Source organism: Neomonachus schauinslandi, chromosome 12 (genome assembly GCF_002201575.2).
Source record: "Neomonachus schauinslandi chromosome 12, ASM220157v2, whole genome shotgun sequence".
Taxonomy (NCBI): Eukaryota; Metazoa; Chordata; class Mammalia; order Carnivora; family Phocidae; genus Neomonachus; species Neomonachus schauinslandi.
This window is the reverse complement of record NC_058414.1, coordinates 69285485-69312003: the sequence shown is the minus strand read 5'-3', so window position 1 is coordinate 69312003 and position 26519 is coordinate 69285485. Positions and strand designations below refer to the sequence as shown.

Genomic DNA, 26519 nt, shown 5'->3' with positions numbered 1-26519 from the left:
CAATTTCCATTCTCCCTCTATTTCCTTTATAATAGAACTTCTGATTTTATTTTATTTTTTTAAAGATTTTATTTATTTATTTGACAGAGAGAGACACAGTGAGAGAGGGAACACAAGCAGAGGGAGTGGGAGAGGGAGAAGCAGGCTTCTCGCGGAGCAGGGAGCCTGATGCGGGACTGGGTCCCAGGACCCTGGAATCATGACCTGAGCTGAAAGCAGATGCTTAATGACTGAGCCACCCAGGAGCCCCAGAACTTCTGATTTTAAATAGCCATCTGAAACAAAGATATTTCTCGGTAGTTCCCTGGTAGATATGGTCATTTGTCTAAGTTCTGGCCAGTGAGATATAAGCTCAGTAGCCTTATGTGCAATATCTTGGAAGAGTCCTGCTGGCTTAAATGCAGACAAGATGACCGGAGCACAAGTATCCATCGTGAACCATGAGTTGGAACTTGCATGCCAAGGATGGCGGAGCAACAATATAGGGGGGGACCTTGATCCCTGACACCATGAGTGCTGTCTCTATCAGCCCTGAACTATCTCCAAACTTCATTTACATCACAGAGAAATAAATGGCTATCTTGTTTATATCACTACCATTTTGGATTTTCTGTCACCCACAGCAGAATTAATATTGGTGACAAAGCAGGAATATTTGTATCCCATTTTAATAAAGTTATGTAGGTGTGTTGCATACATGCATGTGGGCATGTGTGTTAGGTCCAGCCACCCAGCATTCTCCCTTTTTTTTTTTTAAGATTTTTTTATTTATTTTTGACAGAGAGAGAGAGAGAGAGAGCACAAGCAGGGGGAGTGGCAGGCAGAGGGAGGAGAAGCAGGCTTCCCGCTAAGCAGGGAGCCCTATGTGGGGCTCGATCCCAGGACCCTGGGATCATGACCCGAGCCAAAGGCAGACGCTTAACCATCTGAGCCACCCAGGCACCCCATTTTTAATATCATTCTGATTTCCTTTTATTGAACTGCCTCTCTATTGCTGTGTGAGGCCATGGTGGATGGTCATGAATAGATTCTCTCTTTAATGGATCCAAGGGGGTCTCTAGAGTCTCCTTTGATCAGGCCCTTCTTCTCACTGCCCTGTTTCAGGGAGCGACAAGGCAGAATGTTTTAAAGCTCAGGCCTAAGTCCTCTCCATTTCTTGACTGTGCTCTCCCACAAAGGAATTTATCATCTGCATCAGCGTGTGCTACATCTATAAACAGAGGGTCCACAAAATGCATCTCTAGCCTGAACCTGTCCATTGAATTCTGTATGCATGTATCAGTCAGGACCCTGGCAGAAATGAGTGATACACTCAGACTGGCACAACTTGAGTGGGTAGACAGCATATAGGGAAATTAAAAGAGGGAGCACAGTGTTCTGGAACAAGCAAGAATGCAGCCAGAACCTGGAGACAAAGCTTGGAGGGGAAGGTGTCTGACAAGAGCTGTGACCTTTGGTTCAGGGATGCAGCCTTTCCACAGCAACCTGGCAGGGAAGAACCAGGAAAACAAAGACCTAAGTCATTCCTTTTCCTCCTTTGATCTCCTGCTAGTGTACCCCATTGAACTAACCTGATCTGAAGCCAGAGGCAAAGGGAGTTTGTTGATGCAGGTCAGCCTCCCAGGGCTGCAAGCAGGGTAGAGAGGAGATCTGGAGGCACAGACAGAAAATGTGCCTCACAACTCATATATCTGGTTATCTACTTAACATCTTTTGATGTCTCAAGACACCCGAAATTCAGCATACCTCAGATGAAACCATTCATGCAAGATTTAGCCAACCTGGTCGTCTTTCATTGTTCCCAAGCTTAGGAAATGGCACCATTACCAATGTATTTATGCAAGCCAGAAACCTGGAAATCATTCCTGGTCCCTCTCTTTCCCTGTCCATCCGTACTCAGTCTATCGCCAAGTCCAGCTAATTTTATGTAACCTAAATTCAGCAAAACAAAACAAAACTATTCTCTCCTAGTACTTTCTTTTTTTTTTTAAGATTACTTTTATTTATTTATTTGACAGAGAGAGTGAGAGAGCACAAGCAGGGGGAACAATAGAGGGAGAGGGAGAAGCAGGCTCCCCGCCGAGCAGGGAGTTGAATACGGGGCTCAATCCCAGGACCCTGAGATCGTGACCTGAGCTGAAGGCAGATGCTTAGCCATCTGAGCCACCCAGGTGCCCCTAGTACTTTGATTCTTGAGAACGAATGTGGAAGCAAGGAAGGCAGGCCAGGCCAAGACCGCTAGATCCCTGTCTATTATAAACCCTGTTCTTCAGCCTCTCTTCAATCTCATGAGACCCCTATATTCTTCCCATAAAGCTTCTTTTTGGCCAATTTAGTGAGAATTAGTTTCTGCTGCTTGAACAACAGTCTTAATGAATAAAGTAAAATGTTTAACTGGGAAGCTGAGAAAGTACTTTCTCCTCAAACATGTCCTCACATTTTACAACTTACAAAATGAAACTGTTCTCTATCTTTACCTATCTTCTCCAAAGAGAGGCATTAAAAGATAATTTTGTTAATTAAAAAATGTAAAGTATAGCTGTGTATAATTCAATCATAGCATGGGCCCATATGTTAGCAATGGGCATCTCTCAGAGGAGGGATTAGAGGTGATATGTATTTTCCTCTTTGGGTCTTTGGTCTCCATGTTTTCTACCATAAGTACTTACTACCTTTGTAATTGAGTTTTACAAAGTAAGTAAACATTATCTTAAAAAATAAACTATATAAGAATAAAAATAAATAAATAAATAAACTAAAGTATAGTGTATTGATGCTGGAATAATAGTAAAAATGCTTTAATACTGCATACCAAGGCAAATAGCAAGAAAGCAGCTATTACAGAATTGTATTAAAAAAACAAAACTAAGGTTTGGGTTTCGGATGGGTGTTTTAGTGACACATACACAGTGGCTGGGGTCATTCATTTGCTGTGTATGCATATATTGAGTGTCTGCTTATACTTCAAACAGGTTAATTGTTTGACTAACAGACTGTACCTTCATTATGTGTCTATGTACAGCACATAGTCTATACAGGTCTTACTGATACAAATGAAAGAAAACTTTCCTTCTTAAAACACTTCTAGTCTTGTGTGGAGTAAAGTGTGGCCTGGGAACCCCTTGCATCAGAGTCACCTGTGGCAGTGGTTCAGTGAAAATGCCCAGGTTCTTCCCCAGGAACCAGAGACGATGACACAGTGAAGATGAGATTTAAGCCTGACTTTAAATGATATAAGGAGATAAGGAATTCACTGGCCAAAGAAACAAGAATCTGGCATTCTAGTTAGCATAAGACAAAAAATATTTAAGAACGTAATTCTAGAGCTTCCCAATTTAGTAACTTGTAAATAATGTGTCATAATAACAGTATTACAGACTTATATTTCTGCTACCAAGAAAGTACACATGCTTGAGTTAAAAGCTGAGTGCTGGCACTGTCCATGGCCTGAAAAAGTAATTAACATATTTATTAATTATCCTCCTGTGTATACTTCAAACAGGCTAATTGTTTGATGAACAGACTGTACCTTCATTACAAGTCACAGGTGACCAACAGTAAGCTGGATTTTTACAGCGATCTTCAAGTTAGAAATGTCTCATATTTCATAGCTGGAGCCAAGTTCCACGGACTCTATACTAACACTGCCTTTGAGTTCATAGAACATCAAGAAAACTTACATGTATGTTGTTTTCTAAAAATGTGCAACTGAAATATTAACAACATGATTACTTTAAAATCATAACTCCCCACGCTGCTTTTACCTTGCCTTAATTGTACTTAACTCATTCATCCACTCATCTGTTGATTGACTGATAAATTCATTCATTCAAACATTCATTTACATAGAACACTGTATACATGTCTAAGAAACTGGAGAGTTAATGATAATTAAATCCTTCCCTCAAAAAAAAAAGTTTGCAGATAAGTTTACAGATAAAATGAACATGAGAGGTAGTATATAATAAATGCCACAAACTGAAACATACCAAGTCCTAAGACAGCTCAGAGGTGAGAAAGCTGGCTGCCACTGGGTTTCACAGGACAGCTTTGCCACTGACAGGTCAGATAATGAGGGAGTAAAACTGACAGTCTCAGCAGTTGGATATAGGAGTGGAAGAATCAAGCAGATGCTTGGAGTCTGGGCAGCAATAATGGAAGCCAAAAAGAGGAACAGCTTTTGAGAGGGGGGAAAATGAGTTCTGTTTAGGACCGAGTCTAATACGTTGCTGTGATATCTAAGGAGACATGAGAGCAGGGAGTTGGGAAAACTAGTCTCTGGCTCTGGACAGGGTACAGGGCTGAATGTCACGGGGTCAAGGATGGAGTCAAGGCTCACTGTCAACTCAAACTGTGGCCCAAGTTGTGTTGTTAAGCCTCTTTGATCTTCAGCTTCCTCCTCTACAAAGTGAAAATGCTGTGTTAAATCCAAGGTCCCCAAAGCATGGTACACTGCAAGATTTTAGGTGGTCCAGAGAGAAACCTCATTTTAATGTTTTGTATTTATTTTCACGTGTTTTCCAAAAAAAATTATTGCTCAAGAAAACCTTGATTTCATTGACATTATTTCTTTGGCTAAATGAAGAAAAAAGGCATGTTGGTTTTTAAGGAATATTACAATATATAGGCAATAGTCTGATAAGGTGGAAATTGTGAAGATAATTTACAAATGCTAAGTTTGGGAAGCCAAATTTTAGGTTGTCTAGAAGGTGCCTAATACTAAATAGTCCTAAATTCTGTCTAAAATCATAGGTTTGATGGTATTTTCATAGGTGGAAGTGAAGGACTAGATAAGATCATCAAGAAAGAGTATGCGAAATGAGAAAGCGGCTCGCCTGGAGGATCCTACACTGAAGGGATGAAGAAGGGAGGTGGGACCAGGATGGGGCAGTCCTGCCTCAGATGGAGGTGGGGGTGCTGCAAGTGGAAAAAGAGGCAGGCAAAGAGGAATGGCAAGGAGCTGTGCCTCTGTTCTTAACTCTTGGAAGTGGGATGCAGGGAGATTTTACTGTGTAGAGGGAACAGAAGGTGGAGGAGACAGCCAGTTACTTGTACTTCACATGCCAAGTGGAAGTACTCTGATCCTATGATTCAGTAAGCTGAGGGAAAAGGAGGGTGACATTAACTGCACAGAGTAGAACAACAAACTCAGTCACACTTTGAATCAAATGTCCCACGCTCTGTGTCTGCACCTACTCTTTTGCGTGTGGGCAATTCATTCCAACTGACATTTAACTGGTGTCTAACCAGTTCCAGACACTATTCAAGGTAGTGGGGATTTAGAAATGGATGAGATACAGTTGCTGCCCTAAAGAGCCTACAGTGTGGAAAGGAAGGCAGACATGTTTATTAATAAATTAGAATTCAGTGTGAAGGGTCCAATTATAAAAGTACGTGCAAGAAACAGCAGTAGGAGAGAAGAGAAAGCATAAAACTCCACTCTGATGAGAACGGAAGAAAAAAAGGGCGGTAGTAAGGAAAGACTACCCAAATATAGATGACCCTAAGTCATAAAGGAAATTTTACATTTCCAAACACTCTAAGATTTATTCATTCAAACAATATTTACTGAATGCCTATTATGTGCCTGGCACTATTCTAGACACTAGGGATAAACAGCAAGTAAGAAGCAAGTAAGAGTGATTTAAAAAATCCCTGCTCTTATGGAATTCACAAGCTAGTGAGGGAAGACAAGTAACAAATCAGCAAATAAATAAATAGTATGTGAGATGGTGATTAAGTGCTATCAGGGAAAATATGATAGGAAGGGAGGATGGAAAGGGCTTAAGGTAGTGTGAGTTGTTATTTTTAAAAGAGTAGTCAGGGGAAGCCTTAGTAAAAATAGGATCTTTGAGCAAATTCCTGAAGGAGGAGAGGAAGCAAGCCATGTAGATTTAGAGGAACAGCGTTCCAAGAAGAGAGAACAGCAAATGCAAAGATTCTGAAGTGGAAGCATGCCTGGCATGTTTGGAAAAGCACTGGACAGAGTGAGTGGGCACCAGGGAGCCACAGAGAATAGGTCAGAGAGTTAACAGAAAGCCAGATCAGGTTTGAACATTTTAAGAGTGAGATCCTTTAGAAACCTCATCCAGGTGGGTATGTCCAGGGGCCATTGGGCTCTTTGAATCTGGAGTTGAGGTGAGAGGTCTGAGTTGGGCATAAATGGTCCACGTATGGTATTTAAAGTCATGAGCCTGCATGAGACCACCAAAGGAGTGAATGTAGATGGCGAACACAGGTCTGTGGACTAAGCCAGGAGCCCTCCAGTGTTTGGAAATCATGACAAGAAACAAAAAAGAAACAGTGAGAAGGGAAAAAGGGAAGCCAGGAGAGCACAATGTCTTGAAGCCCAGTGAAGAATAGTTTCAAGAAGGAAGGAGTGATCAACTATGTCAAATGGATTAAATGCTGCTAATGGGTCAAATAAAAGGAATACTAGGAGTTGGCCACTGAATGAGCAGTGTATAAGTGCTTGTTGATCTTACAAGACAAGTTTTGGTATATGGGGGGTGGGGGTGGGGGAGAGCCAAACCCTCTTACTTAGGAGTTCAGAAGGAGAGCAGAACTGGAACTGGAAAGCATAGACAAGTCTTTTGAGAGTTTTGCAAAAAAAAAAAAAAAAGAGGCAGAGAAATAGGACAGCAGCCAGAGGGAGATGTGAGGTCAAGAGAGTTTTTAAAATTTAAAGGTTGTTGTTGTTTTTTAATAGGGATAGTACAGCCTGTGTGTATACTAATGGGTATGATCTAAAAGAGAGAGAAAAGTTGGTAATATAGGAACAAGAGAAGAAAATTGCAGGAGCAATGTGTCTGAGTAGAAAAAGAAGAATGATAGGAAAATAAGCATAAAACATGTTTGGTCACTGACACATTTAAACTAATAGAAAACCTCCAAACAATCATTCATACGTTATTCCTCAACTCAGGTTTCCTCCATGGGCACAAGTGCTTGTGTGTACGTTTTTGACATTTTTGTGTTGAGTATGGTGCACATGGTCTGATAATAAACTTGTTCCTTTTGGTATGATGGTGTTGAATATATCCATATTTGTGTTGTTCTAAAAGAGCATCATGACTTCCAGGCATTCACCCAATTACTCATTAAATGATATCTACTGAGCCTCTACTATGTGCTAGACATTGTGACAAGGGCTAAGGACACAAATGGTGAGCAACATAGACATAGTTATCCTTGTCTTCAAGGATCTGAAAATCAGACTAGTAAGCAAGTATTTACAATACATATAAAAACTGCAATGGTAGAGGTAGGTACAGTATGTTCAGAAGGGTGTAGAAGGGGTACCTAATACAAATACTGTGAGAGAGGTCAGGGAAGTTTTCCTATAGACGTAACACCAAAGCTGAGACTTGAAGAAGAAATTAGCTAGACATAGGAGGAAATAGTGTTCTGACCTCTCAGCAAGTGCGACAGCCACTGTGCTTCCAAGTAATTTACATAGACCCATGATTAAAAAGCCCAGGTTATTTACATAAGGGTTGCTGCTTTCCAAGGCACTATCCACACATTATGTGACTTTTACAAAAATCTGGAGATGTAATCACCGCTGTGTTATTATCACTATATTACATGTGACTAAGTTGAGGCACAGAGATTAAATAACTCCCTGTCTTAGTCTCTTTGGGCTGTTATAACAAAATATCATAAACTGGTAGCTCATAAACAACACAAACTTATTTCTCACTGGAGGCTGGGAAATCCAAGATCAAGGCTCTGACAGGTTTGGTGTCTGGTGGTTCATAAATAGTCACCTTTTCACTGTGTCCTCACATGGTGGAAGGGGCCAGGGATCTCTCTAGGGTCTCTCTCTCTTTTTTTTTTTTTTTTTTAAGATTTTATTTATTTGACGGAGAGACACAGTGAGAGAGGGAACACAAGCAGGGGGAGTGGGAGAGGGAGAAGCAGGCTTCCCGCTGGGCAGGGAGCCCGATGCGGGCGGGGCTCGATCCCAGGACCCTGGGACCATGACCTGAGCCTCAGGCAGACGCTTGATGACTGAGCCACCCAGGCGCCCCTCTCTGGGGTCTCTTTTATAAGGGTACTAATCCCATTCGTGAAGGCTGCACCCTTATGACCTAATCACACCCTTATGACCTAATCACATCAAATACCATCACAGTGAGGATTAGGTTTCAACATATGAATTCTTCAGGGGACAAAACATTCAGTCTCTAGCACTCTCTGAAGTCTTAAGACTGGTACTTACCAGAACCAGGGCCTGAATATTACTGACACATAGTGAGCACTTACTATGTGCCTGACTATATTTTAAGCACTTTCCATGCGTTAACCTATTTAATCCTTACAAAAATCCTGTCATCCCCATTTTACAGATGAGGTGACTGAGCCACTAAGTTAAACCTTGCCCAAGTCTCCACAGCTAGTAAGTGGCAGAACCTAAATTCAAACTCACATACTTTGCCATATGAGCACATAGTCATCCCCACCAAACCATACTGTTATTGAGCTATAACGAAATGCATTTGTATACGTGTGGTATTTATACACAGGGGTAGGTCAAGGTGGGGAAAGATGCTGTTTCCTGATATCCCTGAATCACACCACTATCTCTATTAAGATGGTGAAAGGGCCTCTATAAATGAAGTCTGTGTTAATTTTGTGTAATCTTATTCAATTAGGGGAAATTTCCATTATCATGGAAGGGAGGGACGTGTTTATTTCTGTGACTTGGGAATTGTCTTGAGGTTCCTCTAGTCTTCACTGTCCTCCCTCACTCAGAAGCTTCCCAGAGCCTGCAGAGCATAGACAGGGAAGAGTCACATATCAGACACAACAAACACAGGGATCCGACTGCTGAGGGACACACTGGCACTGCGACAACTAAGTGAGGTTTGTTCTTTTCACATCAGTTTCTTGAGGAGAAATCTGATGCTACTATTGCTCGAAACATCTTGGCAACTTCTCTTCCACTCATACCCTGTGGCATGTAGAAAATGTTCATTCTTACAGCAAGGAATTTGGGGAATGTCTAAAGGAATTTATATCCAATTCTATTGGTCAGGTTTTTATTTTTAATAGCTTTATTGAGATCTAACTTATATACCGTAAAATTCACCCCTTATGCAGTTATGTCAATGATTTTTGATAAATCTATAGTTGTGCAATCATCACCAAAACCCAGCTTTAGGATGTTAGGATGTTTCCATCATCCCATAAAGCTCCCCAGTGCCCATTTACATTTAATCCCCACTGCCCTGGGCAACCACTGATCTTATTTCTATGCCTGTAAATTTTCCTTTTCTGGATATTTTCTTTAAATAGGATCATACAGTATGTGATTCTTGTTCCTTCTTTCACTTAGCATTATGTTTTTGAAATTCATCCATGTTGTAGCATCTATCAGTACTTTGTTTCAATATATCATTGAATAGTATTTCATTCTATGGATATATCACATTTTGTTTATCCATTCACTAGATGATATACATTTGAGTTTTTAGTTTGGGGCTATTATGAATGCTATAAACATTCACATGCATGTCTCTGTGTAGATGTTTTATTTCTGTTGAATAAGGGCTTTCAAGTGTACAAGTCAATGGTTTTTAGTACAGTCACCAGAACTGTGCAACCATTGTCACTATCTAATTGCAGAATATTTTCATCATCCCAAAAAGAAATGCTGTACCCATTAGCAGTCACTCCTAATTGCCCCTTCCTTCCATCCCCTAGAAACCACTAATCCACTTTCTAACAGTGAATTTACCTGTTCTGGGCATTTTAGATAAAGGAATCATACCATGTGGAGCTTTTTGTGACTGACTTCTTTCACTTAGCATAATGTTTTCAAGATTTACCCACATCATAGCATGTGTCAGTGTTTCAGTCCTTCTTAGTGGCAAAAAATGCCAGATTCTATGGACACACCGCACTTTATTCATATATAAGTTGATGTACACATCTGGGTTATTTCCACTTTTTGGCTATTATGAATAATGCTGCTATGAACACTTGTGCACAAGTTTTTGCATGGACATGTGTTTTCAATTCTCAGTTCTCTGGGGTATATATCTAGGAGTGGACTTGCTGGGTCATATGGGAACTCTCAACTTTTTGAGGAACTGCTAAACTGTTTTTCAAAGTGGCTGTACAATTTTACGTTCCAATCAGCAATGTATGAGGGTTCCAATTTTTCCACAAGCTTGCCACAATAACATCTTGTTATTATCTATATTTTTTAAAGGGGGGTGGAGAGGGAGAGGGAGACAGATAATTCTAAGCAGGCTCCATGCCCAGCGTGTGAACTCGACACAGGGCTTGATCTCACAACTCTGAGATCATGACCTGAGCTGAAATCAAGAGTCAGATGCTTAACCAACTGAGCCACCCAAGCACCCCATCTGTATTTTTTTAATAGCCATCCTAGTGGGTATTGATATTAAGTTTTGGAAAATAGAGTTAAACTAATCCCACCAATAGGAACAAAAAAGAATCCTAGAGACTGATGGCAAAATAAAGAAGGGACTTTTGTGCGGCACACAATTTGATTGTCAACAATTCCCAAACAGTTGCTTCATAGACTGTGGAGTAGCAGTACCACTGTTACCTGGACGCGGCTTTCATGTGACTCTTGAGAAGGACAACATTGACGTCTCCCTACATCTGTCTGATGATGCAGGGGCTTTGAGATTTATACACTGCAGGTATGAGGATAAATTAGTCTGACTTCTTTGGAGGGCAATTTAGTTGCTAAGTTTCAGAAGCCTTAAACTGAACAATTTCAGCTCTCAGAATTTATCCTGAGAAAATAATCAGACACACACACAAAATTTATGCACAAAGATTTTCATCACAGTATTATTTATAAAGACAATTACTGAAGGCTTTAAATTCTTAAATTTTAAATCGTCTTCTTTGTTCTTGTCTCTATTTTTCAAACCATCTATGGTCCTTTATGTAATTAAAACAATTCAGAAAAATGCCATTTTAAAATCGCTACTCAGCCTTCAGGATCCAGTTCAAGGCTGCATCTTTCTTTAGGCCTTCTTCAATCTTCCAGTGGTTCCTCCTCCTTTGGCACTCCAGGTGCATGTAGGGCTGGGTCTGAGGCAAAAGACACTAAGAGAAGGGTTGCTCGTAACGACAGAGATATTTCACCAAAGGTGACTTTTTAACCAGGTTTCTAACTGTTCAAGAAACAGATTATACTTCTGGATATTCAAGAGTTGTTTCTGAGATTATCAACAAGAAAATTTTTTTCTTTCCCCCAATTAGGCTGTGGAAATTCACTTTTAACCAGCCTAAAAGGGATTAAGCAAACTTGTGATTTTTCCTAAAAGCATAACATGGCAACATCCCTGAGTTGATCTTCCAGAATGAATGGTTGGGCTACCCCTACAACTAAGGAGAGAAAGCTGTCAAATGCAGACAGTGATCCAGGGCTAAATCTCAGGAAAAGTTTCCCTTGTAGTGAGCTAATCAAATAATAACAACCTCAAAGTAATAGCTACCCAACAACAGCCTTGCAACTTTCCAGAAACAGCTTATTAAACCTCAGGGCATTATATGTACTTCGTGATTTCCCTACCCAAATGAGTAGTTTCACTAACAAGTTTTAACTGGTAAGGTAGAACTTTTGTCTCATCCAGGGAGGAAATCTATGAAAAGAAATGAAATGTGTACGTGTATATACATTCACATATATGTACTACTATAGAACTTTGCATTGTTTTATTACCCACACTAAAATGTCTAGGCAGTGAGCCAAAAACCTCAAAATAAGCTTTCTTTTAGGGCAAATAAATAACAATGAATAATTTTAAAACAGTTCGTCATGCTGAATTATAATCAGCAATAGCTAAGTATGAGACTATTACATATTTTATGCACTGTTCAATCAACTGCTTTAATTATAATTTTGGTTATGTTTCCTATAGTAATAAAAGAAAAATATCACATGTCACTAGTGGATTATAACAACAGGTAGAATAATGTTAAGTAACAATGCATCCTTAAGTGTGAATCCATAAAGAAAATTTACATATATCATAGTCTAAGAACGCTTTAGAAAATATCACATCAATATATATTTGAATGGACTTGTAATACTATGCAAATAAACTAGCAAACAAACCAAACATTCCCCTACTTGATGAAAACAGCAACACAATGTCAGCAAAAAACTTTGCAACACACACAGGAAGAGGGAGAGGGAGAGAATAAGAGAGAAGAGAGGGAATCTAAAAGATAAAGTTTCAGGTATCAAGTTCTAATAATCTTAAAAATGTTCTCTTCTCCAGCTATGCCTCATAGCTCATATTTATATTAATGTACAGTAACCTGTGTTGCTATATTTTTATTCATTTTCATTGATAATTGGAATTATTAAACTTCTTTTCTTAGTGCTTAGCAAGTGTGATATGTTAGCAAATCCAATCTTGGAATGTTATGTATCATGGAAATGGCCCATTTCTGACAAACATATGTCCACAGAGCTTGTATCAAATGACTATGTTTAAGAAGGACAAAAGTGTTCCAAAGGTCCTGTGACCAACAGTATAACCTGTTGTGTACCCCAGGCCCTCAATCAATAAAGAGGGAGAAAGATTGGAGAATTTGCTAAGCACATACACAGAAATCAAAGATTTTCCTGATATCATGTGTTGGTTTTTTTTAAAATGAAAAGAGACATAAAAGGGCTATCCTTTTTGACTCCCTTTTAGAGTCAACCAGATACAGGATTTAACCAATTTCAGAACATGTTCCTCTTCTGAAGTAGAGAAATAGACCTCATACTAACAATGCCATACATACTGCATCATACAGGACAGCTGATGAGTCACTGGAGGGGCCTCTAGACTACTTGGGAAAGGCCATGTCAAACCTGATCAGCTCTTCATGCCTTCCCTGCAACTATGATAAGGGACTGCTCTGCCTGGCCTCGAAGGCAAGTGGGGGGAAGAGCATCTGCCACACCACCTGCTGTTTCTGCACAGAAGAACCCCCCTCAGCCCCCCCTGGCTATAGCAGAGTCATCTAGGAAAAATACCCTACCCTCAGATGTGGGCATAAAAGAGTGGGTGGCTATTTAAGGTCTTTCAGTTTGACTCACTGCACCCCTAAAAGTAGAGCTCTCTTTTAAGAGATTAGGTGCTAAGAGGGCTCAATTTTGATGACTGCCTGAATTAAAACCTGTTAAAATTAGGGAAATTGGGGTAAGCTGCTCCTGCTGGTATAACCTGGAGTGTATCTATCAGAGATACCAGTTATTAACGTAAGTGACTTGGTTCTAGCCTGAGGCTAGATTTGGGCATGTGGGACACAGAGACTTCTGAAGTTCTCATGGAGATGGACCAAAGTCTCTTGGGATGTGGCCTGCTTTGTTTTTACCTTCTCCAGGTGCATACTTAGTGTGACTGATCCTCATAATCCTTCTCTTTGAGGATTTCCCTTTTCAGCTTCCTGGCCCAGGAGTAATCTTTGAATAATCAGTTATTTTAACCATCTGTAATAGCTATCTGTAATATATATACTAAATATTAACAGAGATAATAAAAAGACCTCAAAGACCAAGTTGCAATGAAAATAGCTTAGTCAGCCTGAAGACCCATGATCCTAAAAGGTATAAAATCATTCCTGAAATATTCGATGTACATGTACTAATTGCTCAATACTGATGAAGATGCCAGGAATTCATCAGTGTTTAAAAGAGATAAAATCCCTACTAGGGGGGAAAATAAAGTAGAAAAGAAGAATAAAATTGGGGCATTGAGTGGATTGCAGTGGTCAGGGAAGATTTCACTGTGGAAATGCTACATTTGAGCAAAAACTGGAAAGAGATGAGTGAGTCAGGTGGCACCCAGAAGAAGTGTTCCAGGCAGAAGGGCAGCAAGTGCAAAGTCCCGGGGTTGGGACCACGCCTGGCATGTGCAAGGAAAAGCAGGGAGGCCCATATGCCGGCATCAGAGTAAGCAAGCAAAAGAGAGGCACAGAGAATGAAGTAAGAGGGGTGCAGTTTATATAGGGTTTCCTAGGGCCATGGAAGGACCTGGGTGGAATGGGGACTCATTGAAGCATTTCAAGCAGATAAAGGACCCTGTTAAGAGCCCTCTGTCTGTGACTGGTCACACACAGCTCTCTCATAGTTGGCTTGATGGTACCCAAACAGGTGAGTATTGGGGAAGAGAGAAAGAAGAGAAATCAAGTAGTCTGAAGAGTACTAGTGGGCACAGGTGGTGAGGGATGTTGCGATAAGGAGCACAGGAAAGAACATGGGGTCCACATTTGCTGCCAGTGAAGGAATGATAGCCATCACTGAGATGGAGGGTACACCCATCTTAATAACCCAGAGGGTTCTATACCCAGAAAAATTATAATTTGGGCTCATAAACAAAAAGTTAAAATATAACCAAAAGAGAAGAGCTGTTTTCACTCATGAGGTTACATGATCTTTGGGAAAACACTGCGATGTGTCCCACCACTTGTACTACTTGTGTCCCACACTGGTGGCTGCTTTTAATTAAAACTGTAAGCTGCTTTACATATAAGTATATTGGTTAAATATTAAGCATCCATTTTATAATCAGCCCTTGGAAATTCCCTAAACAGACAAATATATAAAGGAAGAAGACAAAGAAATTCCAAGGTCCAGTGCTGGGTAAACACAGAGAGTGAGAGATTTCTGTTGAGCAATGTCAGACCAACTGACCAACAGGCACTGGCCCCTGTCCTTGAGGTAAAGTAGAGGATCAAGGAAGGACATAAAGCCCCTGGGAGAGGTGGGGGGGCTGGATATTGTGATGAGTGTCTTTCGGGGGGGGCTTACATCCTCTCTGCTTATTTGATTCCCAAAGGAATATTCACTCATTGTGATTTTTCTTTTCTAAAATGACAAGAAGGATGAAGTAAAACATCCTTCTTCTCTAAACCCTCTAACTACATGAAGTCACAGTTAACAACTGGATGTTTCTCTTCTAGACTTTTTCCTGCGCATGCAATTCCATATATATATTTCATACACTTTCAGATTACACACAAAGTTATTTCAATAACGAAACAGTAGGTATTCTTTACATATTGTTCTACCCTTTTCCCCTTACCTCTTCATTGCCTTTTCTCTCCAGATTAGGTTGTATAGATCTGCCTCACTCTTGTTTTAATAGATTTTTTTAATGTGGTAAAATATACATTAACATAGAGTTTAGCACATGAACCTGTTTTAAGTGTACAGTTCAATCATGTTAAATACACCTACATTGTTTTGTGCCTCATGCTTAAGAGACAGGACAGCACAATGGTCAAATGTGGGCTTTAGAGTCACTCTGCCTGGGTTCAACTCCTGGTTCCCATGCCAATCAGCTGTGTGGCCTGGAGCAATGCAACAGTTTCTACATCTGTAAAATGGGAGTAATAGCACCATCTATCTCATAGGAGTGTTGTGAAGATCAAATGCATATTAATATTTAAAGTACTCAGAAAAGGGCCTAGCATTTGAGAAGGTTTTATAGGACAGATTATATTTAATTATAAGTATATATCCAATTTATCTAACCAGTTCCCTACAAATGGCCAGTTAGTATATTTTGGTGGACAGCTCCTCAGAGGCAGCTGGAAAGGTGAGAGAGCCACATTAGCTGAGTTCTGTGACAGAGGGTGCTCTTGGCACACACCGGAGAGGAATGGGGAAGGTGAACATGCTAAAATAAGCAGGGCAGTTCTAAACAAGGAAGAATCCCCCGACCTCAGCACAGAAACCCCACCTTACCTTTTCACACTGCATTCCTGCTTCCTGCATTTTTTTCCCCACAGATTTACTTGCACACAAACAAAATGATAAATGTAGAAGTCTATTCAATGTAGTTTTGTTTGTAATAGTAACTGATGGGAAATAATCCAAATGTGCTTCTTGACATGGGACTAAACAATAAAGTACATTCACACAATGGCATGCTATGCAGTGGTTTTAAAGGATTGAGAAACTGCCCATGTACTAATAAGAAAAGATTTCCAATATATATTAAGTGGAAAAAGAAAAGATTAGAGTGATATACAAGGTATTCTAACATTTCTGTAAAAAGGAGGGTGGTAACTAAGAAGCCACATTTACATATGGTTTTATTTGTGTACACTATATAAGAAATAAATGGGGCTACCTGGGAAAGGGTTTACAGGCAGAAGTGGGAATGTGGTGGATGGGATTAGGGTGGCAATCAGAATTTTTAATATGTGACTTTTTCTAATTTTTTTTTTTTAAATTTAGAATCCATAAATATCATGCCTTTTTTTTTTTTTCTTTTTAAACTAAGGAATGAGGTAAGCTTTCCTCAAGCATTTGTGGAACCGGGGACAAGAGGACAAATGCAGGTCTACAAATGTAAAAGCTATAAATCAAGCTAACAAACTGTTAAATAAAATATGATCTCTTCACCTACCTTGACAAATAAACTTTCTTAAAGACAAAAAAGATAAATAAGGGCAAAATTTGAAAGTTGGCAAAATATAAAACACATAGAATTAAAAACTATTATTGTGCATATCCACTTAGCCGACTGATGGTTTGGTGATGTTTGGAAGAGTAATAAAATAAAAATATGCATAATTCACAAAGTATTTTTTTTAAGATTTATTTATTTGAGAGAGAGAGAGAAAACAGGGGGGGTGGGGCAGCGGGAGAGGTAGAGAATCTCAAGCTGACTCCCTGCTGAGCAAAGAGCCCGACATGGGGCTCCATCTCAGGACCCTGAGATCATGGCCTGAGCTGAAACCAAGAGTTAGACGCTTACTTAACCTACTGAGCCACCCAGGCGCCCCCACAATGTATTTTATATTTATTCTACTCATCTTTTTCTTGCACATCATTTCAATATAAACACATTATGTAGTTATAGTCAAGATTTTTACATAATTTGAGTGGTACTAACAGTAATAGCAAATTAGAAATCTTTCTTGAGTAATTAAAGTTTTTAGGTTTTTTTCCCTTAATTAGTTTGAATTGGAAGACACCACTCTGCTAAGGCAGAAACAACTGGAATTTTCAAAAACTTTAAAGCAATACTTATACTGCAAACAAACTATGACATCTGATCTCATGTTCAAACATTATAATGGGGTCTTTATTGCAGAACTGATTACATAGTATCTAAATTTCTCCTACAAATCAATAGCATTCAATTGCCCTTTTCTTCATCTCTCAATGCAGTATCTAGATCTATATAGTATTTCTTAAATTCTTCTCATTTCTAATTTTTAAATGCTAAGATATTATAAAGAAAACTAGAAACACCATACTTCCTGCAATATCCTACTTCAAAGGGCTCAAAATCTTAGAAATTGCCCAGGTCTTCTTGAAGGATGAATACCAGGTTTCTATCAAATTGGGAGACTACATAAGTAAAAAAAAAATTATAAAAATGCACCTGTAATCCTTAAAAACTCAATCATTATTACAGAGATTGATGATGCGGTGAAAAAGGAACTCTGAAGTGCATTGACACGGGTGAGGATGTGGTCACTATAATGCGGGCAGCAACAAACCATTCTTCTTCCAAAGTACCTCAAATCATAACAGAACTGAAGAAATAATGGCAAACAAGTTTCCAGAACTGCTACCACCACATAAGAAAACCCAAGCCAACCATCTATCAGAGATGGAGACAGATGCATAGGGCTAGGCAATAAAACTCGTCTAAAGAGAGTTACTAGGGAAAGAAAAAATCACGTCTCAGAAGAGAAGGTAATTAATCCAATTATTTCAATGAATTTGAGCTTCTTGCTACAATGTTTCTAGAACAGTCATGTGACTGTGATCTTGACAGTATGGTCATTTATTTATAATACAGAAGCAAGGATCTGATATAAAATTATAATATTCCAAGAGTACTTTATTAAAATGCTTTATATAGAGTAAGAACTTTATATTCCTATTACTCCCTTACTTATTACTCATCTTAAAGTTAACTGGGTAAGAGAAAATGGTTATTTGGGAGCAAGAGGAAGAAAGAAAACTGAGGGAGGCCATCTATATAAAAAGAGGTTTGGATGAGGTGAGCACTGTTTGGACTGATTATCAGGGTAGACCTATATTCATTCATAACCCCTATGCTCACTTCTCATAGCACAAGAATCACATTGTGTTGCAAAGGCCTTTTTATTTGACTGCCTTACCATTATAATATAAGCTTACAGATAAGGATGGTGACTATTGTGTTTTCCATTGTTTTCTCCACCAATTACACAGGGTCTAACAGACAGTAGGTACCGGTAAATGTTAACTGGTTAGGTGGATGGATGGATAAATAGGTAGGTAGGCAGGTGGGTGGATTAGCTCACCCATCAGTGGTGTTTAGGAACTGCACATTCCTTGGCTACAGCAGATAGGTAAGTTTCTTCGTATCCATGGGAGGTTGGACTGCCAATGCCACAGCCATAAACATCTCTCAGATACCATTAACCTCTCCACAACAGTTTGCTCAAATTTACCTAAAAGAAATTCCAAATATTGAAATAGAAATCTTAGAAATCCAAACCTAAAAACTGTTAGAAAATGTACCTCCTTCTCTTAATTGGCAATACCTTTCAGAGATAGCTCTGGTCAGGGATTTACTGCTGGGATGCCTGGGTAGCTCAATATTCACAAATCTATCAACATGATATACCACATCAATAAGAAAAAGGATAAAAACCATACAATCATTTCAATAGATGCAGAAAAAGCATTTGACAAAGTACAACATCCATTCATGGTAAAAACCCTCAGCTAAGTAGGTTTAGAGGGAACATACCTCAAAATAAGGCCATGCATTAAAAACCCACAGCTGGGGTGCCTGGGTGGCTCAGTTGGTTGAGCAACCAACTCTTGGTTTCGCTCAGGTCATGATCTCATGGGTTGTGGGATCGAGCCCTGTGGTCAGGCTTCACACTCAGCTCGGAATCTGCCTGGAGATTCTCTCCCTCTGCCCCGCCCCCCATTGCATGCGTACTCTCTTTCTCTCTCTCTCAAATAAATAAATATTTTAAACAAATAAAAAATAAAATAAAATAAAAACCCCCAGCGAACATCATACTCAACGAGGAAAAATGAGAGCATTTCCCCTAAGATCAGGAACAAGACAAGGATCTTCAAGCTCACCACTTCTATTCAACATTGTACTGGAAATCCTGCCAACAGCAATCAGACAAGAAAAAGAAATAAAAGGTATCCAAATTGGTAAAGAGGAAGTAAAATGCGCACTATTTCCAGATGATAATACTGTATATAGAAAACCCTAAAGACTCCACCAAAAAACTACTAGAACTGATAATGAATTCAGTAAGGTCGCAGGATACAAAATCAATGTACAGAAATCCATTGCATTTGTATACACTAATAAGGAACCAGCAGAAAGAGAAACTAAGAAAACAATCCCATTTACAACTGAACCAAAGAAAAAATACCTAGGGATAAACTTAACCAAGGAGGCGAAAAACCTGTACTCTGAAAATGACAAAAAATTGATGAAAGAATTTGAAGACAACACAAACAAATGGAAAGATATCCCTTGCACATAGAATGAAGGAACAAATAGTTTTAAAATATCCATACTACCCCAAAAGCAATCTAGATTTAATACGATCCCTATCATCAAAGTATTCAACAGCATTTTTCACAGAACTAGAACAAACAATCTTAAAGTTTGTATGGAACCACAAAAGACCTCGAATAGCCAAAGCAATCTTGAAAAAGAAAAAACCTGGAGGTACCAAAACTCCAGATTTCAAGTTATACTACCAAGCTGTAGTAATCCAAACCATATGGTTTTGATTTGATGGCACAAAAATAGACACATAGATCAATGTAACATAATAGAGAGCCCAGAAACAAACCCACGATTATATAGGCAATTAATCTTAAACAAAGGATGCAAGAATATGCCATGGGAAAAAGTCTCTTCTACAACTAGGTACACCTGGTTATTCATTTTGTGTAGTAAGAGAAATGGCTCAAGGTTAGAATATTTATGGATTCACAGGTGGTATCAAAAGGGTCAGCCTTTGGTCAGGGGCATGGAAGGAAAAATATCAGAAGATGGGGGACAAAGAGGTCTAGGAGAGAGCATGTAGTCAGACATATGATACGGGCCAGGGCACAAAGTATGAAGGTCTATGTATCATATGTTGGCATCCACCAGACAGTGTCTATCACAGAAAAGGCAATAAGCAATCAAGTGGATAAAATAGCCAGGCCAGTTGATGCCTGCCAGCCCCTGTCATCAGCTATCCCAGTGCCGGCATTTGGCCACAGTGGCAAAGATGGAGGTAAATACCTGGGCCAGTACCATGGGCTTTCACTTACCAAGACCAATCTTACTACTGGTCATTCCCTTTGAATGTAAAGAGAAAAGGTGTAAGGCTAACTACTGGCATTGCTGAATGTCCAGCAACAAAGACCACAATTGAGACTCTGATATGGCACCATACCCCAAAGAGACTAACTAGCTAACCTGGCAACAAACTAACTACATTGGGCCCCTTCAATCCTGGAAAAGCCACAGTTAAGGAATACATGCATATTCTGGGTATAGATTTGCCTTTCCCACCTGTAAGCCCTCAAGGGCTTAGAGAGTATTCCATCCACTGGTACGAGATCCCACATAACATCGAGTCAGACCAGGGAAACATTTCATAGCAAAGGAAGAACAGGAGTCAGCCCATGATCATGGGATTGCAGCACATGCCACATTCCTCAGAAGCAGCCAGCCTGATAGAGTGCTGAAACTGCCTGCTGGAGATACCAGGTCAAAGGCAGGACTCTGAAAGGATGGGGTGCCAATCTCTAGAATAGAGTATATTCATAGGATGGGAGACCTTTATATGCTGTCTCCAAGAGAAAGAATAGATGGACCAAGAAATAAGAGTAGAAGCAGGAGTGGACTCACACGTCACTCATCTCAATGACCCAGCCACAGAGACTGTGATTCCTCAGTTCTGGGCTCTGCAGGGTTAGAAGACCTGGCACTCCAAGCAGCCACACTTTTGCCAGGAGACATAGCAAGAGTCACCCAGTCATCTTTAGCTCCCTGTGTCCAGGAACCAGCAGGAAGAGAACTTACCCCCATGGCATGGGTGATTGCCTGTTGTCACACAAGGGGGACGGGCAGGAATATGGGTGCAGCCCACCTGGGCACTTTTTGGCATTCCCTTGCCCGGCTGTGATGGTAATCGGGCATGTGTAGCTGCTCCGGCTTAAGAAGGGCATGGTGACCAGAACCTTGGGCTTCTTGGGGATAAAAGTGTAGGTCGGTCGCAGCACCAGGTAGGCCACTGAGGCCAGCAGAGGTGGTAGCTGAGGGTAAGGGGAAATCAGAACGGACAGTAAAGTAGGAAGACGATGAAGAGTCGTTCATCCGCTCACTGCCCTCTTCCAAGTTTCCCTCAGGAAGAGAGGCCCACGGAGCCATAGAAGAACTGCACGGCCAATGGGTTAGGAAATGAGGCTCCTGAGCTGGGAGAAGATGCTAGACACAGAGCCGTGTCACTCACCTCCGCTTCAGCAGCTGGAGTCCAGTCAGCAGACAACCTCCAGCGTCCCGGCTTCACGCCGCCCACGGAGGCTGAGCCCGGCAGGCGGCTGAAGGCACGCATTGCCCCCGCAGGCCGGAAGAGGCGGTGTCAGTCCAGAGCTCCTCACGTGATTGGCTGCGGCTGGGCAGGCCCGCCAGCTGCTTCCTCCCGCTTCCCTCCCCAGCTGTGGGTCCCTAGTAAGACTTTGGCAAGCGAAGCTCTATCTTAGCGCTTGCTCCTGCAGAACCTACCGGAAACAAGGATTATGTCAAGCACAGCAGTAATTCTTGAGAGTCCCCTTTTTTGCCTTCTCCCATCAGCTTTCTTCCTAAATATTACTGCTTCAGTTTTCTTTTTAGAGCTTACCCAAAGCACTCTCTCTCAATGCTCAGGCCAAACAGCCCCAAGTGGGTCCCAGACTTCAGGCCCACCTGGCAGAGAACCACTGGGCTCCGCAGCAACAGAGCCCTCCCCCACCTCTCCATCTCTCTCTCTCTCTCTCTAAGTGTATTTCTTCTTTTTCTTCTTCCACATTAACTGTCAATCCCCGGGGGAGGGAAAGCTCTAGACACTCACATGTTATATTTTGGGGCCACACATATCCTAGCGATGTAAATTAGTGCGAATAGTTTAATGAAGTGCACCCAGAGAGGTATTTGCGTTTTTCAAAAGTGATTATCCAAAGAATGCTTCTCTAATGGAGAATTTCCGGCAACAATTATGTAATAATAAGGTTGAGCCTTCCCTATATCCTGCCAAATGCGCCATTACTTTGCTTGCATGCAGCGCCTTGGCTCACTGAAATACCAAAGAGCATTAAAACAACAAAAATAACAAATGACTGCGTTCTTATTACATGTTAGCCATTGGGCTGGGCCTTTTACATTCCTTTAAACCCCACACCAACTTTGTTTTAGATAAATAGCTGAGGCTTGGGAAGCCTGAGTGGCTCCCCAAGGCATGCAGCTTGGAAGTGGTAGAGAAAAAAATCCGCTCAGCTATTTTGACTGCAAGTGCCCAGCCCACGGGAGGAGAAGGAAGGCCGCTCCCAACTGGCATGCAAGTGCGGTGCCATTAGCAATCGCTCAGCAGCACACCACAGAGATCAGCACACACTTTGTTGTTGAATGATGTTCACGAGGCGTTTTTCGCCATTTAGGGTCTGAAATAATATACCAGACTGTGAAGAAAGTGCTTGGGTGGGACATTCTTGGATCAAATTTCCAAAATTTTCTCTAAATTTTCATACCAAGCTTTAAAGCAATAATGAAGCCATCTATATGTATGAGTGCTGTGAGTTAGAAAAAAGCCCCATCCCCCCACCTTTTTGGGGTGGAGCACTGCTACTTAGCCAATTTCACTCAGAGATCCGAATATAGATATTAGTGATGGTCAGTTGTTTTAGAGGTGCGCTCAGATGGAACAAAGATGCCATGGCCTCAGCCCTCCAAGGACCACAGTGCTTGAGCCCCAGTGAACGGGTTCGGTTCAATGAATGACAGCTGATGTGACACAGCCCAAGTGCCTAGAAGCCACCTCCCCTCCAGTGCAACACTGCCTTTCTTTGTGAATTCCAGTTCATCCAGTGGTGAGCAAGGAAAATTGGAGAAGTGATACTGGGATCCCTCACACAACCATTTCAGTAAGTACAAACCCCTGGTATCTTCTTGGTGAAAGTGGCAGAGATTTGGGAGCAGGTGATCATGGAATAGTCAAAATATTTCAACCAGTATTGTACACTGTGGACCCAAAGAGGCCAAGTAAAAGTGATTCCTGGCGGTAGGCATCAGGACACTCCAGCCTTGGGGTGGCCAGGTATGCACCAGGCATATTTCCCTCTATTTCTAGAGGGAATATCCCTATATTTATCCCAGAGGGACTGGTGTCTGAGCCTACTCATAGCATCATTGATGGTGAGAGGGAGAGGGAGGATGGAGACATATAGGACAGCCTCAGGCATGCTGGAGCCTTGGCCAGTTACAGGGCTGTTTCCCTCCAGCGCTGACCAGGGCTCCCTAGGGCTGAGGTGGCTGGCGTGGTAAAAGGGCATTCAGGGAGCTTGAGCCAGTGTCTATTTACCAACTGGTAAGGAGCTTTTTTTTTTTTTTTTTAAGATTTTATTTATTTATTTATTTATTTATTTATTTATTTATTTATTTATTTGAGAGAAAGAGAGAGAATGAGCAGGGCAGGGAGGAGCAGAAGGAGAGGGAGAAGCAAACTCCCCACTGAGCAGGGAGCCCGACAAAGGGTTCAATCCTAGGACCCTGGGATCATGACCCAAGCCAAAGGCAGACACTTAACCAACTGAACCACCAGGTGCCCCAGGAGCTTTTAGTATTGTACTAATGCACATTGCTATACTGGTAGCAGCTCTGGAGGTGACACATGGATGACACATGGTGGCTTCCTGAACAACACTGGTGTTATGATGAGAAAAATCCTTGAGCTACTGATCATTTCTGGTAGTAGCCTTGTTCAGGAGCTCCAAGGATGCCCAGGGACTGGCTGCAGACACTCCGCTAAAACCTTCCCTATGGGCAGAAATATCTAGGGCAGATGTAATCCAGGGCTATGTCTTAATTTCTAAGTGAACTTGAACCTTGTGGGGGCCAGGAGATGCCTTTCATTGTATCAGTTCCTTCTTATTGACCAGAGATGGTAAATAGGTATCATCTCAGTTGACTGCTGGTGGCTACCTGATGCACTGTGTTGAGTGGGATTCTAAAGTTATACCCAGTCTTAGAGAGAAAAAGTCCCATCAATAGTGTAATGGTGACATCTTTTAGATCAGGGCTTCCCTCCCCCACCCCCACCCCCAGCTTTATGTGTGTGTCATGGCTGCCCTTTGCCACCTAGTAAAGTCTATGGACACCTTTTCAGAGTAATACCTTTCAAAAAGAAAATTAAATACAAACGAAATCAAATATGTTAAATACGGTTAACTAGAAACACTAGAAAGTATTTAAGATACAGTAATATACATGCATCTTATTATTGCATTCAACAAGATCCAGTAGTGAGCCCAGTAACTGTTGAATTTTGAAGTATTAATGAGTATAGATGATATTTTGAGATGTCTACAACTGCTGAACGCGACATGAATAGATCTGTGGTTTCTATCATCAAAAGCACTGCTTTTTTTTTTTTGTTTTTTGCTGCAAAAAGCTTTATTGTTTCCACTTGGTCCATGGCTTGGGCGAGGGCTCCAGGGTGGTTAAAAAGCTGCCTCGTGGCTGCAGCGAGAGGCTGAGGCACAAGCTCTGGCACCAGGGGGCTGTCAGAAGGGCCCCCTCAAAGGCTGCTGGTCTCCAGAGGCTCCTAGTCGTGCTTGAGAGTGAGCCTCTCGAAGAGATACTCACCCAGTCCAGCCTGGGGGCCGGCCAGCCTGGGGAGGTTAGTCGGGTGGTCGCCCATCTTCTTGATGAGTTTCACCTCCTCATCTATGAAGTGGTTCTCCAGGAAGTCACAGAGATGGGGGTCTGCGCGGGCAGAACCCAGGGCATGCAGATCCAAAAGGGCCTGGTTCAGGCTCTTCTCCAGAACCAGGGCAGCTTCCATGGCGTCCAGGGTTTTCCCCCACTCATCTTGGGACGGCTTCTGGACATCCTGGAAGAGGGCGCGGCCGCCACGCTGGTTTTGCATCTTCAAGAGACACTCAGCGCCCTCGTGCTTCTCCTCAGCCAACTTGCGGAAGAAGTGGCCCACAACTTCCAGAGCCACATCGTCACGGTCGAAATAGAAGCCCAGAGAGAGGTAGGTGTAGGAGGCCCGCAGATGCATGTTGACCAGGCGGTTGATGGCGGCCTCCACCTCAGTGGAATAATTCTGACGAATCTGGGAGCTCATGGTTGATTGGTGGTAAGGTAAGCTCGAAATTGGCTGGTGGCTGGTCCCGGAGGCAGTGGGTGGCCAAGAAGATGGCTCCCAAGGTTGCGACTGGAAAAGAGGTTGGAGGGTGGTCGTTGGCTGGTTGGAGGGGCATCCCTGGGTCTGTTCCGTCCAAACACTGTTGAAGCAAGAGACAGAGCCGCAGGACCGCGGGGCGCACTGCTAATTCTACAATGATGTATTGCCTACATTCGTAGTGGAACAAAATGTTATGTTTCAGTTTAAGGTTGGTGAAAATCAAGATGTCATTTTTCCCCATTCATGTTCAGAGACTCTTTGAATTCTAGCTATGGATCCACTGGGGGAGGGTCCAGGGACCCCAGGTTTCAAACCCATAGCTGAGACTGCAAGGCAGACCCAGCCCGTGGTCTGTCATGTTGTTCTTGAAGCAACCAGGACTGGTATTCACTGAAGTCCAGAATTGTGCACACCAGTATTTAATGCCTGTTTACCTAAATATAGATCATTCCATGACTCTGGAGGGTGATCATGTTGGGGCACACAAGTGTTCTGGTTTTCATCATGGCCCAAATCATGGCCCAATTCCTGGGAAAACGGAAAAGTCTCCCTATTGTGTTAATTCTCTGCAAAGTTCAGGTTGCCCTGAGGTCCACAGACCAAGGATTCAGACACTCATGGCCTGACAGCTCCCTGTTACAGTTTGGAAGTCTGGAAGGCATCCCCAGCTGCTCTGGGTGTGGTTAAGGGAGAAGAGAAGGGGACTCCAATAGAATCTTTCCACTAGATACGGCAGGAAGAGCACATATCCTGGAGAGGAATGGCCGGTACACCCTTCTTAACTGTGTCTATAAGAGTTATACCGCCTTGCAGGTCGATGAAGTTATAATTATCTCCTGGTAAAAAGGAAGACCGAAAGCAGACTATTTTCCAGACATGGACCTTTAAATTAAAATCAGCAGTAGACTTCCGCAGTGGTGTGAGTGTGGTAAACCGGGACGAACGCTTTTACAATATGAAATGGAAAACAAATTGGTCATCACCATTTATTATATTTGAATTGTAGTTATTATTTAAGAGGAGAAAAGACACAAACAGCTTCCACCTGGAACATCAAGTGATGTTGCTCTGAGAGAATGTCAACCTAGCTCTCTGGC

General features: G+C 41.6%; 1 protein-coding gene across 1 annotated transcript; it reads right to left on the bottom strand.

Moving 5' to 3' along the window:
- Positions 1-24671: 24671 nt before the first annotated feature.
- On the bottom strand, positions 24672-25561 carry LOC110589016 (ferritin light chain-like). The gene has a single exon (XM_044920142.1). The coding sequence runs from the start codon at positions 25360-25362 to the stop codon at positions 24835-24837; it is 528 nt and encodes a 175-aa protein (XP_044776077.1). The 5' UTR covers positions 25363-25561; the 3' UTR covers positions 24672-24834.
- Between the last annotated feature and the right edge of the window lie 958 nt (positions 25562-26519).